The sequence below is a fragment of the Myiozetetes cayanensis genome, unplaced genomic scaffold, assembly GCF_022539395.1.
Source record: "Myiozetetes cayanensis isolate MyiCay16 unplaced genomic scaffold, myiCay2020 scf4, whole genome shotgun sequence".
Classification (NCBI taxonomy): domain Eukaryota; kingdom Metazoa; phylum Chordata; class Aves; order Passeriformes; family Tyrannidae; genus Myiozetetes; species Myiozetetes cayanensis.
In genome coordinates this window covers 55,097,626-55,110,045 of record NW_026087631.1, presented here as the reverse complement: position 1 = coordinate 55,110,045, position 12,420 = coordinate 55,097,626, and the positions used below count along the sequence as shown (strand labels likewise).

The window sequence follows — 12,420 nt, the reverse complement described above, 5'->3', positions numbered from 1 at the left end:
TTAAAGGTCTCTGCCAACCCTGATGATTTGATGATTCTGAGATTTCATTAGTGTGTGGCTTGGTGGCTGCTTCAGATGGCAAAGCCCAGTTTGATGCCAGAGAAGTGTTTGTTTTCCTACTTGGCACCCAGTGGCTCTGCCTTAGTGGCCCTCAGCCTGGTGAGTGAGGTTGGCAATGGAAAACGGGCACTGAAATAAGTAGTATGTTGCTGTTTGAGTGGGGCATCAATGTATTAGATATTGCTGTTTCATAAATTAAACAAAGTAAGCATGGGACAGGCTTTTCGCTCATCTCACACACCCATACAAAATTGCCTCAGATCAGTCCCAGTTATCACCCCCACGTGCCAGCAGAGTTCAGTCTGGGGACTGTCTCCCTTCTTCCCACCTGCCTTACTGTAGGGCTTTTAGGTGGCAGCTCAGTTCCAATATGGAGCAGCTCCCCCTCAGTCACATCTACCTCAGCACATCCTGCCTCTGTGTGCTGCTGGACTTCCATGTTCCCTTCCATATGCCTTCCTGCTGTAACACAGCACAGTGTGCTAGTGCTCTGCTCCCTTCCTGTCTCAAATCAAGGCTTCACCTGTCCAGCACAGTCACAGTCCTGGTTAGGCTGCTCCCAATCTTTGCACACTTACCAACCAAGCACACTGTTGTGAGCTGCTGACTGACAGGTTGCAGAGCCACAAGTCCCTAGGGGCCCAACAGTCCCAACACAGGAGCTAAAGCTCCTCTAGGGCAGGATCGTTCATCCATATCATATTGTTCCTGTAAAAGCCTGGTCGCCGAGACCCTTGCAACATGGGATGTCCCAAAAGCTGTTGTTAAGAAACTATGATATCCCCATATCAACTTCTTCATAGCCCTTGAGTTATAAACCTTACAGCAAAGTAATAAAACCTTGCTTAGACCTGAGAAACAAAGAGCATATCCAATGCCTTGATGATGTGCAAGTATTCTTTACTGAGATCTTCTTCACAGATTTGAAGTTGCATCTCATAAAGACCTTTTAATATTGGATACCATTATGCTTTCCATTTATTATTCAATTCTTCTGCAAAGAATTGAATTTTAGTCAAAAGTATGGATGCAAAAAGTAGGGAAGCTCGATTCCACCTATCCAGTCATCCAACTGTGTGTTCATGTTCTAAATACAACCTCGCTCCTGCAGTTCTGGGTTAGAAGGTCAGATACACTTTCTGTAGTTTTTGCTGATCTTCCCCAGCAATTAAAATTTAGTTCCACAAATTAATCTTTTTTTAATGACAGCATTACAAAAAATGAATTACCATAATCTTTACCATAGCCACAGTGCAAAAGGATGCACACCAAAAAGGTGAGTCCAGGGCTCGTAAAGGCCTCATGGAAAGGTCCTCTACTCACTGCCTTTGCAAATGCTTGGTTGTGACATAGCTGCTTAGAGAAGCAGGGATTCCTCCCTCTGCACCCTGCCCCAGGCCTCACACCTCCAGTTGTGTCTGACAGAGTGAGTAAGCCTTGCTCCCAGAGCTCCAGACTATATGTGCCTTGGGATCTGTGTATGGCATCGACCTGACAGCAATAACTGTGAACAAGAATTACTAGGTGTGCAAACTCTTTTCAAAACCCCCTTGGAGCATAAAATAAAATCTTCAGGCAATTTGCTCTCAGAACAAGATACCTTTTATGCGTGGGAAGGGGTAACTGAATTAGCTTAATTGTTACTTCAATCACAGTAGAGGAGATTAAGTAATAGATGTCTGCATGCATGTATTTGTGTGTGTATTTTCCATTTTGCCATTGAATTTCTCAAAATTTAACAAGAGTATTCAACTCTGTTCAAGGAAAGTGGTGGCAATTTTCATGTAAAGTTACAGGAAAGTCATATGGAAAGATGACAAAATAATGCAAAGCAAGACATTGGAATTTCTAACAAACTGTTAAGAATTGTAGCCTCATAACAGGCAATTTGTTAGCCACCTTTGCCTTACACACCTGCATCTCTCTAAATACTGAGAACAAAAGGAAGTGCTTCTTCATCCCAAATTAATTAGCTTAATGAAAACCTTAAAAAAAAAAATTAACCCCACCCCGTCTTATTGTTTAGGGAACACGCAATATACCACCTTTACTTTGGTACATCTAAGTTTCTTATAAGATAAGAATAAGATAAAGATAAACACTTCATATGGATAGTCTAGGAAGGTCACAAAGTTGTATGTGCTGTGTTCTACCTCTTTAAGCAGACCAGTTCTCTTCAGAGGGGACTTAAACACCAGTAAAAAATTTTAGGTATTGTATAAAAGAAAATGCTGGCAGGCCTGTGCCATTCATTGTATTTAGTTTATTTTCACTATCCAAACTCAAAAGAAACACACAGTTAAGTTTCAGGTATTGATACACAGTTTTCTAAAAAATATCCCTTTCATGTTCTCTTCAGTAAAACCATGTGCTCAAATGTTTGCAGTTCAACCATAAGTAGCAGGTGCCTTCTCTCCCCCCACTTCCCCACCACCAAGGATCTTTTTCTACTTTAATATAAAGTACTGTAAACCTCTTATTCAAAAAGAAAAATTCAGAAGAAAACTTCTTAACCAAACACCTTTTCAAAATTGTTGTCTGGCATGGCACAACATTAAGCAGTTTCTTTTGGTATAGTAATTCTTATAATTTTTTTCAGTCAGGTTAGGTCTCTGTATTTTAGACTTAAGGCAGACAATATGCACTTTAGAAATACACTAGCACACGTTTGTCATGGTACAGCATTTTCAATAGACATTGGTTTTTCATAATTCATTGTGCATTTCACATTTCAGAAAACTTCTTCAGTGCTGAAGTTCAGCCATTTTCCTTTAGTCTTCTTGATCTTCTACACCTCTACTTTTGCTCTCAGAACTCTATCCTCTGGGTGTTTGTGATCCTACATTCCTGAAAAGTTTGCTTTCTTTATGCAAGAGTCACATTTCTTCATACTTCATACAGTAACATCTTTTCCCATACATTTCAAGGCAACATCTCAAATAAATGCAACAATTACAAACTTAATTTTGGGAAAAACCACAGTTTTTACATATATTTTTACAGTTAAATTCATCTGTACATTTAAGAACAATTATCTCAACTACGGAAGCTTTTAACCAATACCAGGACTTGACAAGAATGTGGATTTTCTAAAATTCATTCCTCCTCTGGCTTACTACATGACTGTTGCAGGTTTGTGGAATATTGTGTGGAATATATTTTTAAAATAATTTTGAAACTTAACATACTTATACTGATAGACAACAAACTGATATTATATTATACAATACTTGATTGCAGAGATTCTATAAGATATATTGTGCACTTATAAAAAAGTTCTTTCACTTCAAATGTAAGTGCAAAGCAATAGTTAATATTTTAATTCTACACTGTAGTAGCAGTCATGTATACATAAACCAGCACTTCCTACAAAAACAAAAAACCAAAACAAATAAAATCCAAGACAACAACAACAACAAACCCAAAGCCCACCTATTTGCATTTTGGGTAGTGTAATGATTACACTAAAGTATGACAAATGCAATGCCAACTGAATAAAGTTTCTAAAACAAAGAACTTACACTGTTAATACAAAGGCTATATAAAAATATGACATAAACAATGCTACTGTAGATCTGAGAGCTTTCAAAATACAGTGTTTTTTGTTTGGCTTTATTGTTTGGTTGTTTTTTTTTTAAAAAAAAAGTTACACCATGGCAGTAGCAAATTCAGCAAAATCACTGCATTTACATCCTCAAAAATTTTTTGAGAAAACCATTGGGTCTGCTCTGGGACCTCAATATCAACACTGCAGATGACCATACATCCCCCTAGAGTCCTAAGCACTACTTGGTCCTATTCACCCAGCTAAGAACACTCACCACAAATGATCAAGCCCTCCGCACAGGCCTCTGGCTGTCACAAAAGACTATACGTTCCTGACCAATAGTACAACACTGTACTGCAGTGTAAAGATATGGCTTTCTCTAAAAATGATATAGTATTAAAGTAAAAAAAAAAAAAAAATTCCACAAGACACTTGAAAATTATTGTGGTGTTCAACACTACATTTATGCAATCAAATAGACTATGTAATCAGTCATACTGTAGTAGAACAAGAAAAAGACCTTTTATTCACTTGAAAAATAGCAGACTGGAAGATTTCTTCATTGCATTACACAAACTTCCCTGAGATTTTTACATAAATTATGCTTAGTCTACTACATATTGGAAACCAGTTAGCTACTGAGTGTCATACACTGCAAATCTTACATATTTCCTGCATATGTTATCCAGCTAAAATGCTGTTTCAATGCTTTAAAGCTTTATCTCCTTTTGTTACAAAAAACATGAACACACAACTGAGACTACAAATGCAAATACATTTTTTGCACAAAATTTCAAATCTTCAAAGCAATGTATAGAAATTGAGAAAACATGTTAGTTTGAACAAAGCACTTCAAAGTTCTTCGCAGCTTAAAAACTGACTGAAATTAGTTTGAAAAATCATCTGTGCAAGTGCTTGGTGGCAAGAAAACCAAAAGAAATACTTTCAAATGCAGTGTGCAGAAAGAAGGATGATGATGTTCTCCCTATTTAGCACTCTCTCGTACTATAAAATTGTAATTTTTTAGGAGTGATTGTGGGAGAGAAACATCATAGTGGTATAAAACACTGCTATACTGGCACTATGTTACATTAAACAAGGATTATTTAAAAATTTTTTTAAAGTTGAGGTTCTTAAACTTCTGATAAGATGGATGTAGCTAACCACAAATCTTAAGGACGCCCCCTAGTGAAAATAACTCAAAAATAACTGATTCACTGCCACAAATTTTAAAAATGAACACTTGACTTTAAATACAAATCTGGTTGTCAGGTCAGTTTGCCAAGTTGTATATCCCCTTAACTGAACTTCTCTCAGCAGAAGTCCAAGAAGAACAAGGTTTGTACTTTGCAAACAATAATGCTTAAGTAAAAAACAAACAAACAAACAAACAAATTTTTTTTAAACTAAAAATACACAAATGCTGCAATTTTACTGCTTTGAGATATGAGATTATCCCCAAGTTTCATGCCTGAAGGCAAAACTGAAGCACTGTCTTGTCCATAAATTTTTGTTAGACTTATTTCAAAATCTTAATTATACAGAATTCAGGCAGCTCTGATCTCCTTCCAGTTCTCAGTAACTGAAATCATGTTCTTGCCCTCCACTGATCGTGGAGCAATTGCACTTGTAATTCCTCCTTCCCAATTGTCTTATGTTGGGTATTACCACAGAAAGAAATAGGAGGTAACTCGGGCCACTTCATTACAAAAGAGGCTTGACGTGGTTGTGACTGGCCGTATCAGACACTGGGCCATAAGTTTTCTTTTTCTGTACTGGAAGGAAGGTATAAGGTGATCATCTTAACAGCAAAGTGAAATGGAGGGCATTTTTGAGATTTCTAATCCTGCTTTAAAAGTTCCCAATTTGTAGATACACCTATGACTGCATGAAAATTACAAAGATGGAAAGAATAAAAGAGCAGCATTTAAAAGCAGTATGTTTAGCTTTTTCTTATTCAAACTGAATACACTGCCTTGTATAAAATGGCTTCATTTCTACATGTTATCACTGTATCTTCAATTCTATAAAGAGAACCTAATACTTACTCAACAAAGGAAGAGTAAGAAAAATAGATAACATGTTTTCTTTCTCATTTTTATATTAAAATTTTCAGGTGGATGAATACATTTTTTGGCTCTCCAAATTATGAACAATTTGCTCCCTTTCTCTTAAAATACTTACAGTACAGCACACAGCCTCGTACCTCTTTGGACATACTGCTGGTTGATAACTGATTCAGACAGGCACACTAGAAGCTCCTGGTTACATAACCACTTCTATTTTGTTATACAGAGAAGCCATTTCTGCATCAACAATTAAACTGTATTAACAAACAAAAGTCCTTGTGCAACACACAAAACAGGGTGTCAAGTCACTATATACTCAGTGTGAAAGGATTTCTAGAAGTCTTTTCTCTGCATCTCCATTTCAACAAAGCAATACACTGTCTTTTCATCTCTTGATTTCACCGCACTATAAATCACCTCTTTTTTGCATTGCCAAGTAAGGCAAATAATGGTGTTGTTGAATGACCATATATTATTTTACTTAGAAAAATAATTTCTCTCCCTGTTGAGAATTTCAGCATGTTCTCATAGTAACAAGTATATCCTGATAAGAAAGCCCAGCAGGATTCCTCAGTATGCAGATTGAAATATGGTATTTGCCACACAGATTTTACTTCCAGCAAGGGTAAGATGCGCACATATGTCAATTATACACAGCAGATCAAGTACATTTTGTTCTGCATTCCAACACATCCTCTGAAGGAGGGGCAGTTGTCTCATCCACCCATGTTTTCCCTTATATGATCCACTCGCTGAGCAAGATCCCTAAAGGTGGGGCGCTGGGCAACATTATTGTTCCAGCATTCTTTCATGATAGCATAAATCTGGAGAAGAAACAAAGAAAATTGGAAGTAGGTAAACACACAGTGGACATAGTTAATATATACTCTGAAATGGTCCAAAGAATATTCAATTTAACTTCATGCTTCCAAGCAACAGCTGCAAAAGAGTGTGCCTAAACTCCTGCTATACGAATCAGTTTATCTGCTTGATCCCACTGACAGCAAGAAGTGAGGATAGATGGCTCTGCAAAAGCTCTTTTATAAAAGATTGTTTTTTAATGTTAGTAAAATTCACTCAGCTAGTTTTTGGAACTTTTGTGAGACTTAGGTTATTTTGCTATGTTTTTACCTTCTTGCCTGCTCTTAATTTTTAAAAGCTCAAAAGTGTTTAACATTACAAATACAAGTCTGACCAGAAATCGGATTTACAAAGGTAGTAATTCTAAATTAAGCTTCCCTGCAAAGTTACCATAGACTTCTCTACATTTGTACATCAAATTCCTACTTATCCTTCATGCATAATCAGAAATAAGCCAGAAAAGTTACTGTGCAAACTGAGCCCACTTCTAATAGAAGTAGATTGAAACTATTTTTGGAAGTTATTTCCATTACAATAATTATTTGGTAACAGTTTTTCTCTTTGCTCAAACATGTACCTGATACCTGGTCTCATACAACTTGTCAAGCTCTTCACCTGTACTTTTCTCATTATTTCAATCTAGATCATTATTACCAATTTCTCATACTTTCAGCCATTTTTCACACATTGCTTAAGAACAACCTGTACAGCCACCAGGAGAAAAACCCAGAAACTGTTCCTTATTTTTCATCAAATTTGAAACACCTGCATTGAAAAGCTGCTTCAGCACCAAGTCTCAGCAGCTTGTAAGCTACAAGATAAACTGCTGTAACCTACAGATATCTGAAAGATTTATTATCTGTGATGGCTGGCCTTTCAAATCAAAATGGAACAAGCACAGTTTCTGACAAAGAGACATTTCCACCTTTCTTTGATATCTGGAGAAACGTCAGACATTGAAACCTCTGTGTCAGTTTAAATACAATTTCAGTGAAACAGTCTATTATCCTACACATATGACATTCAGGTTATCTACAAAAAGCCAAACTTCTGCAATTCAACAGTTGCTGTACTCATACATACAAGAAAGGTTACTTCAGAGACTTCTCATTCTCTGTATAGACTTCTACCCATGTGGCTTCCCTGCCCCACTTGTATCATCCTTTCTCCTCTCTGTTAGACCACCTGAGCCTGACATCTCCTCTGCCACCAATTCTGAATGGATTATTTCTCTATTTATTGTCAAGTACTTGATTTTAAAGGGATGCAGCAATCAACCTGAGCTAGAAGCTACACGTTAAAAAACATAGCTATTTTACCTCCTTTTTTTCCCTACTGATTCACCTTCACAGCCCTACCAGTTTGACTGAAGCTGACTGTGCACCATGCACTGAAGAAGAGAGAACTACAAGACTTAGAAGTAGTATGAAAGTATTTTTTAGACCATCTGGGGTATTAGCAAAACCAAAAGAACACTGAATTAATTTGTGTGCTCTGAGGACAGCTTTACATATTCACTTCAGTATCTACAAAAAACACAAATACCAGTCTAAAGACCCTGAACATACAAAATCTGTTTCATTTATTTAATTGTGTCTACAGTCTGCAGGTAGCTCTTTGCTGAAAATACTTGACAGTGAATAATATATATGATAAACATGACTATTCCTATGCTTGAGGAGGGAAAAGAAAGAATGGAAATAATCACAATAAAGAGCTCCTTAAGTTTTGGAATTATATGTGGAAAACCTTGGGAAGTTAAGATGCTTCTCCTAAATGTTACAGACTTCAAAAGAATCCGTAATTCACAGCTTTGAATGAGAATCTTCATAAGGAATTTACATGGAACAAGTTCTATACACTAATCTTATTGCCTTAATAAATTTATCTTTTTTGAAATAGAAGCCTGAGTGCCCAAGTACAGCAGTCATAGTAGTTCCACTTCATGTATTTAGCAAGACTACATTCTAGGCTCCTGAGGGAGTACATGCTAAAGAACCAGAAAAGAAATATGATTATACTCATCATGCAACACATAAAACAACAGCACAGCCATTCTGCTTGAATGAATACTTTAGCATTCCAAGTAGAATGAAATACAAGTCTTGCATTTACCAGGCACTGAACCTAACCAAGCACCTTTCAGACTATAGTAACATATTAACACAATACTTCACCTCATCAGGGCATCCATCTGGTCTTGGTAGTCGTCCATTATTCTTCAAAAGCTCTATCAAATGAAATACAATCATCTGCCCTTGTTTATCATTGCCAATCATGCGCATGAATTCCTGAAACAAATGGTCAACTGTCATATAATAATCTTTAAAGGAAAAAAGATGCTGCAATATTCTTATCAAGTGGAACTGCTTTATAATAATAGTAAGAATAACTAGAATAGTATACAACAATGATAAAATTATATATTATAAGTCCAGAGAACATATCAATAACTACAGATTTTAATTTTTTAAATGTAGAATAATAATATAGAATAGAATAAAATAGCATGATATATATACAATTTAAAGGAATAAGTGAAAAACCTTTAAAAATATTGATCATCATCTGATAATCTGGCTAGCCCAAAGAGAAGGCTGAGGTTCTCAACAACTTCTATTTCTCAGTCCTCACAGGCAAGTGCTCGAGCCGCGCCATCCAAGTTGAGAAAGGCAAATGCAGGGACTGGGAAAATGAAGACTCTAAGCCCACTGAGGAGATGATCAGGTTCAAGATCATCTAAGACCTGAATGTGTGCAAGTCCATTGGACCTGATGAGGGAGCCAGCAGACAACATTGCTAAGGTGAAGTTTCCGATGACTGGAAAAAGGGAAATATAACCCCAATTTTAAAAAATGTGAAAGTGGAAGACCCAGAAACCACAGACCAGTCAGTGTCATGTATGTGTCAGGCAAAACCATGGAGTAGATTTTCCTGGAAACTACACGAAGGCACAAGGAGAACAAGGAGGTGGCTGGCAACAGTCAACACGGCTTTACCAAGGGTAACAAATTTTTGCCTGACAAATTTGGTGACCTTCTGTGACAGGGCTACAGAATTGGTGAAGAGTGGCACAGCAACTGACATTGTCTACCTGGACAGGCAAAGTGTTCGACACTGTCCCGCATTACACTCCTGTCTCTGAATTAGAGAGACACAGATCTGACGGATGGCCCACTTGGTGGGTAAAAACTGCCTGGATGACGGCATGCAAAGAGTTGTGGCCAATGGCTTATTGTCCACGTGGAGACCAGTGAAGAGTGGTGTTCCTCAGGGGTCAGTACTGGGCCAACACTGTTCAATGTCTTTCTTGGCGACATGGATAGTGGGACTGAGTGCACTCTCAGCAAGTTGGTGACGATACCAAGCTGTGTGATGCAGTCAACATGCTGGGGGGCAGAGATGCCATCACAGGCTTGAGAAGTGGACCTGTGTGAACCTCATGAAGTTCAGCAAAGCAAAGTGCAAGGTCTTACACTTGGGTCATGGCAATTCCAGGAAACACCTACAGGTTGGGCAGAGAACTGATTGAGAGCAGCTCTGCAGAGAAGGACATGGGGGTGATGACTGATGAAAAACCCAACATGAGTTGGTAGTGTGCACTCAGCCCAGAAAGCCAACGAAATCCTGGGCTGCATCAAAAGGAGCGTGTCCAGGAGGTCGAAGAAAGTGATTCTGCCCTTCTGCTCTTGTGAGCCCCCACCTGCACTACTGAGTACAGTTCTGGTGTCCCCAATATAGGGAGGACATGTAACTCTTAAAGCAAGTCCAGAGGAGGACATGAAGTTAATAAAAGGACTGGAGTACCTCCCCTATGACAGGCTGAGAAAGTTGGGGCTGTTCAGCCTGGAGAACAGAAGGCTGCGCAGACACCTCATAGCAACCTTCCAGTGTCTGAACGGGGTCTACAGGGAAGCTGGAGAGGGCCTCTTCATCAGAAACTGTAGTGACAGGACAAGGAATAACAGGTACAATTAAAAGAGGGTAGGTTTTGGTTAACTATTTGGAAGCAATTCTTTACTGTGAGGTAGTTAAGATTCTGGAGCAGGTTGCCCAGGGAACCTGCAGATGCCCCAATCCTGGCAGTGTTCAAGGCCAGGTTGGATAAGGCCTTGATCAGCCTAGTCTAGTGGGAGGTGTTCCTGCACAGCAGGATGGGTTGGGACTAGATGGTCTTTAAAGTCCCTTCCATTCCTTAACATTCTGTGATTCTCTGATTAACTAGTTTTAAAAGAATAAGGCTCACAGTTGATTCTAATAAGCTCCCTGAAACACTAAAACAAGATTTTGAAAAATGCCAAACAGAAAACAGATATTATCATATTGGTGTATAAAAAAAGGTTTGCAGGACTAATAAGTAACTACTGGGCAGAAAAATTACCATAATTAAAGCCTGCAAAAATGGCTTAGATAAATCTTGTTATCCAAAACATCAACATAACCCAAAAGAAGATTAAAACCTCATCGAGATTGCCAGAGATCTAAAGTAAAGGAAGATGTACTATTAACTGAAAATAAATTCTAAGAACAATATAAAGGAATTATTTTTCCTCCAATACGACATAAATTTCCTTAATGACCCTTGACATGAAAGCATGAAACATTCAATTGTTTGAATGTGCAAATGGCCAAGTTGGGAAAACAATGTATTATCATAAAGACTGCAAGAGTTAAACAGACCACTTCAGTTAATTTTAACAAATTATCTTTTCTTGATACACACCCATAGGATAACCAACTTGATGAAGTGGTGAATGCACATATAGAAATGATCCATTCCAAGCACAGTCTCCCTGAACCCATAACTTACTCTATCACTTTTCCTTTCATAATCCTTCTGAAGAAGAACTCTAGGTATCTGCAACATTTATGTTATTATGTTGGAAGAGCTGCCCCTGTTTTGAGAGCTCTTCCATGGTACCTTTGATAGCTCATTGCATCAAATTACTAAGAGGTCCACTGAGCCAATGAAGAGATTCTTCAAGTGCATTTTTGCCTATCATCACTATTCAGCTCTCAAAACCACTTTTGTCAGGATGGACTGAGATTTTGGCCAAGGGCAAGGTCAGCCCCAGTAAACAAAAAAGGCTCTACTTTCCTCTGTTATGCCTGCAGAGGACTGCTGGTGTATATTAGATCATGAAACGTATTTCCAGTTGGAGAAATGTTAGTAGTATTTTTCTCCACTCACTGCAAGTTTGTCTTTAAAATGCCTGTCAACACTCTGCAAAAAGCCACTCCCTTTCCTTCATGAATTTCACTAACCTAGTAATTTGGGTTCTGGTAACATAACAAAATACCCTTAAGTTACCTTATTTAAATTAATTTAATGTATACAGATTTGTTTAGCTCAGCCTTAAATTCGGAATAGCACTAAAAATACATGTCATCTTGCAATGAAATTATTGCATCTGGGATAACTCTCCATGAGGGATGGGAAAGAACAACCTATAATAAGAGATTTTAAAATCTTTATCAAAGAGTTAGAAGTTACAGGATGGATAAGATCTGCAGACTGTCAAGTAATTTTCAGATCTCCTTTCCTACTTATGGCTTGATACAAACACCTTTCAGAATGTTATTGCTTCTCACTGGATGCCTCATAAACACTAAAGTATCTCCAGAAAAGGATCAGTAAATATTAACCTATTTAGGTATAGGAACAATCCATATATTCTAGGAAACTTAAATAAATGAAGAAAAATCTCTGAGAACTATTAACTATATACTTACAGCTGGTGGGCTTTTGCTTTTGTCAATATAGGTGAAGAGCTCATATAAGACCACCCCAAAACTCCACACATCTGAGGCCACAGAAAATTTGCTTTCTGTCAGAGATTCTGGAGCATACCTGTAACACATGGTAAAAGGAAAACTGCTCTG

At 37.8% G+C, this 12,420-nt stretch overlaps 1 protein-coding gene across 4 annotated transcripts in view; it reads right to left on the bottom strand.

Annotated features, from left to right (window-relative positions):
* Positions 1 to 2,308: 2,308 nt before the first annotated feature.
* JAK2 (Janus kinase 2) overlaps positions 2,309 to 12,420 on the bottom strand; it is an 87,328-nt gene continuing 77,216 nt past the window's right edge. For all 4 annotated transcript variants that reach the window (XM_050328496.1, XM_050328497.1, XM_050328495.1 and 1 more), the window contains 3 exons: positions 12,271 to 12,388; positions 8,715 to 8,828; positions 2,309 to 6,500 (listed from right to left, as the gene is read on the bottom strand). In XM_050328496.1, coding sequence (XP_050184453.1) covers positions 6,393 to 6,500; positions 8,715 to 8,828; positions 12,271 to 12,388 — 340 coding nt within the window. In that variant the 3' untranslated portion in view covers positions 2,309 to 6,392. The remainder of the gene's footprint in view (positions 6,501 to 8,714; positions 8,829 to 12,270; positions 12,389 to 12,420) is intronic.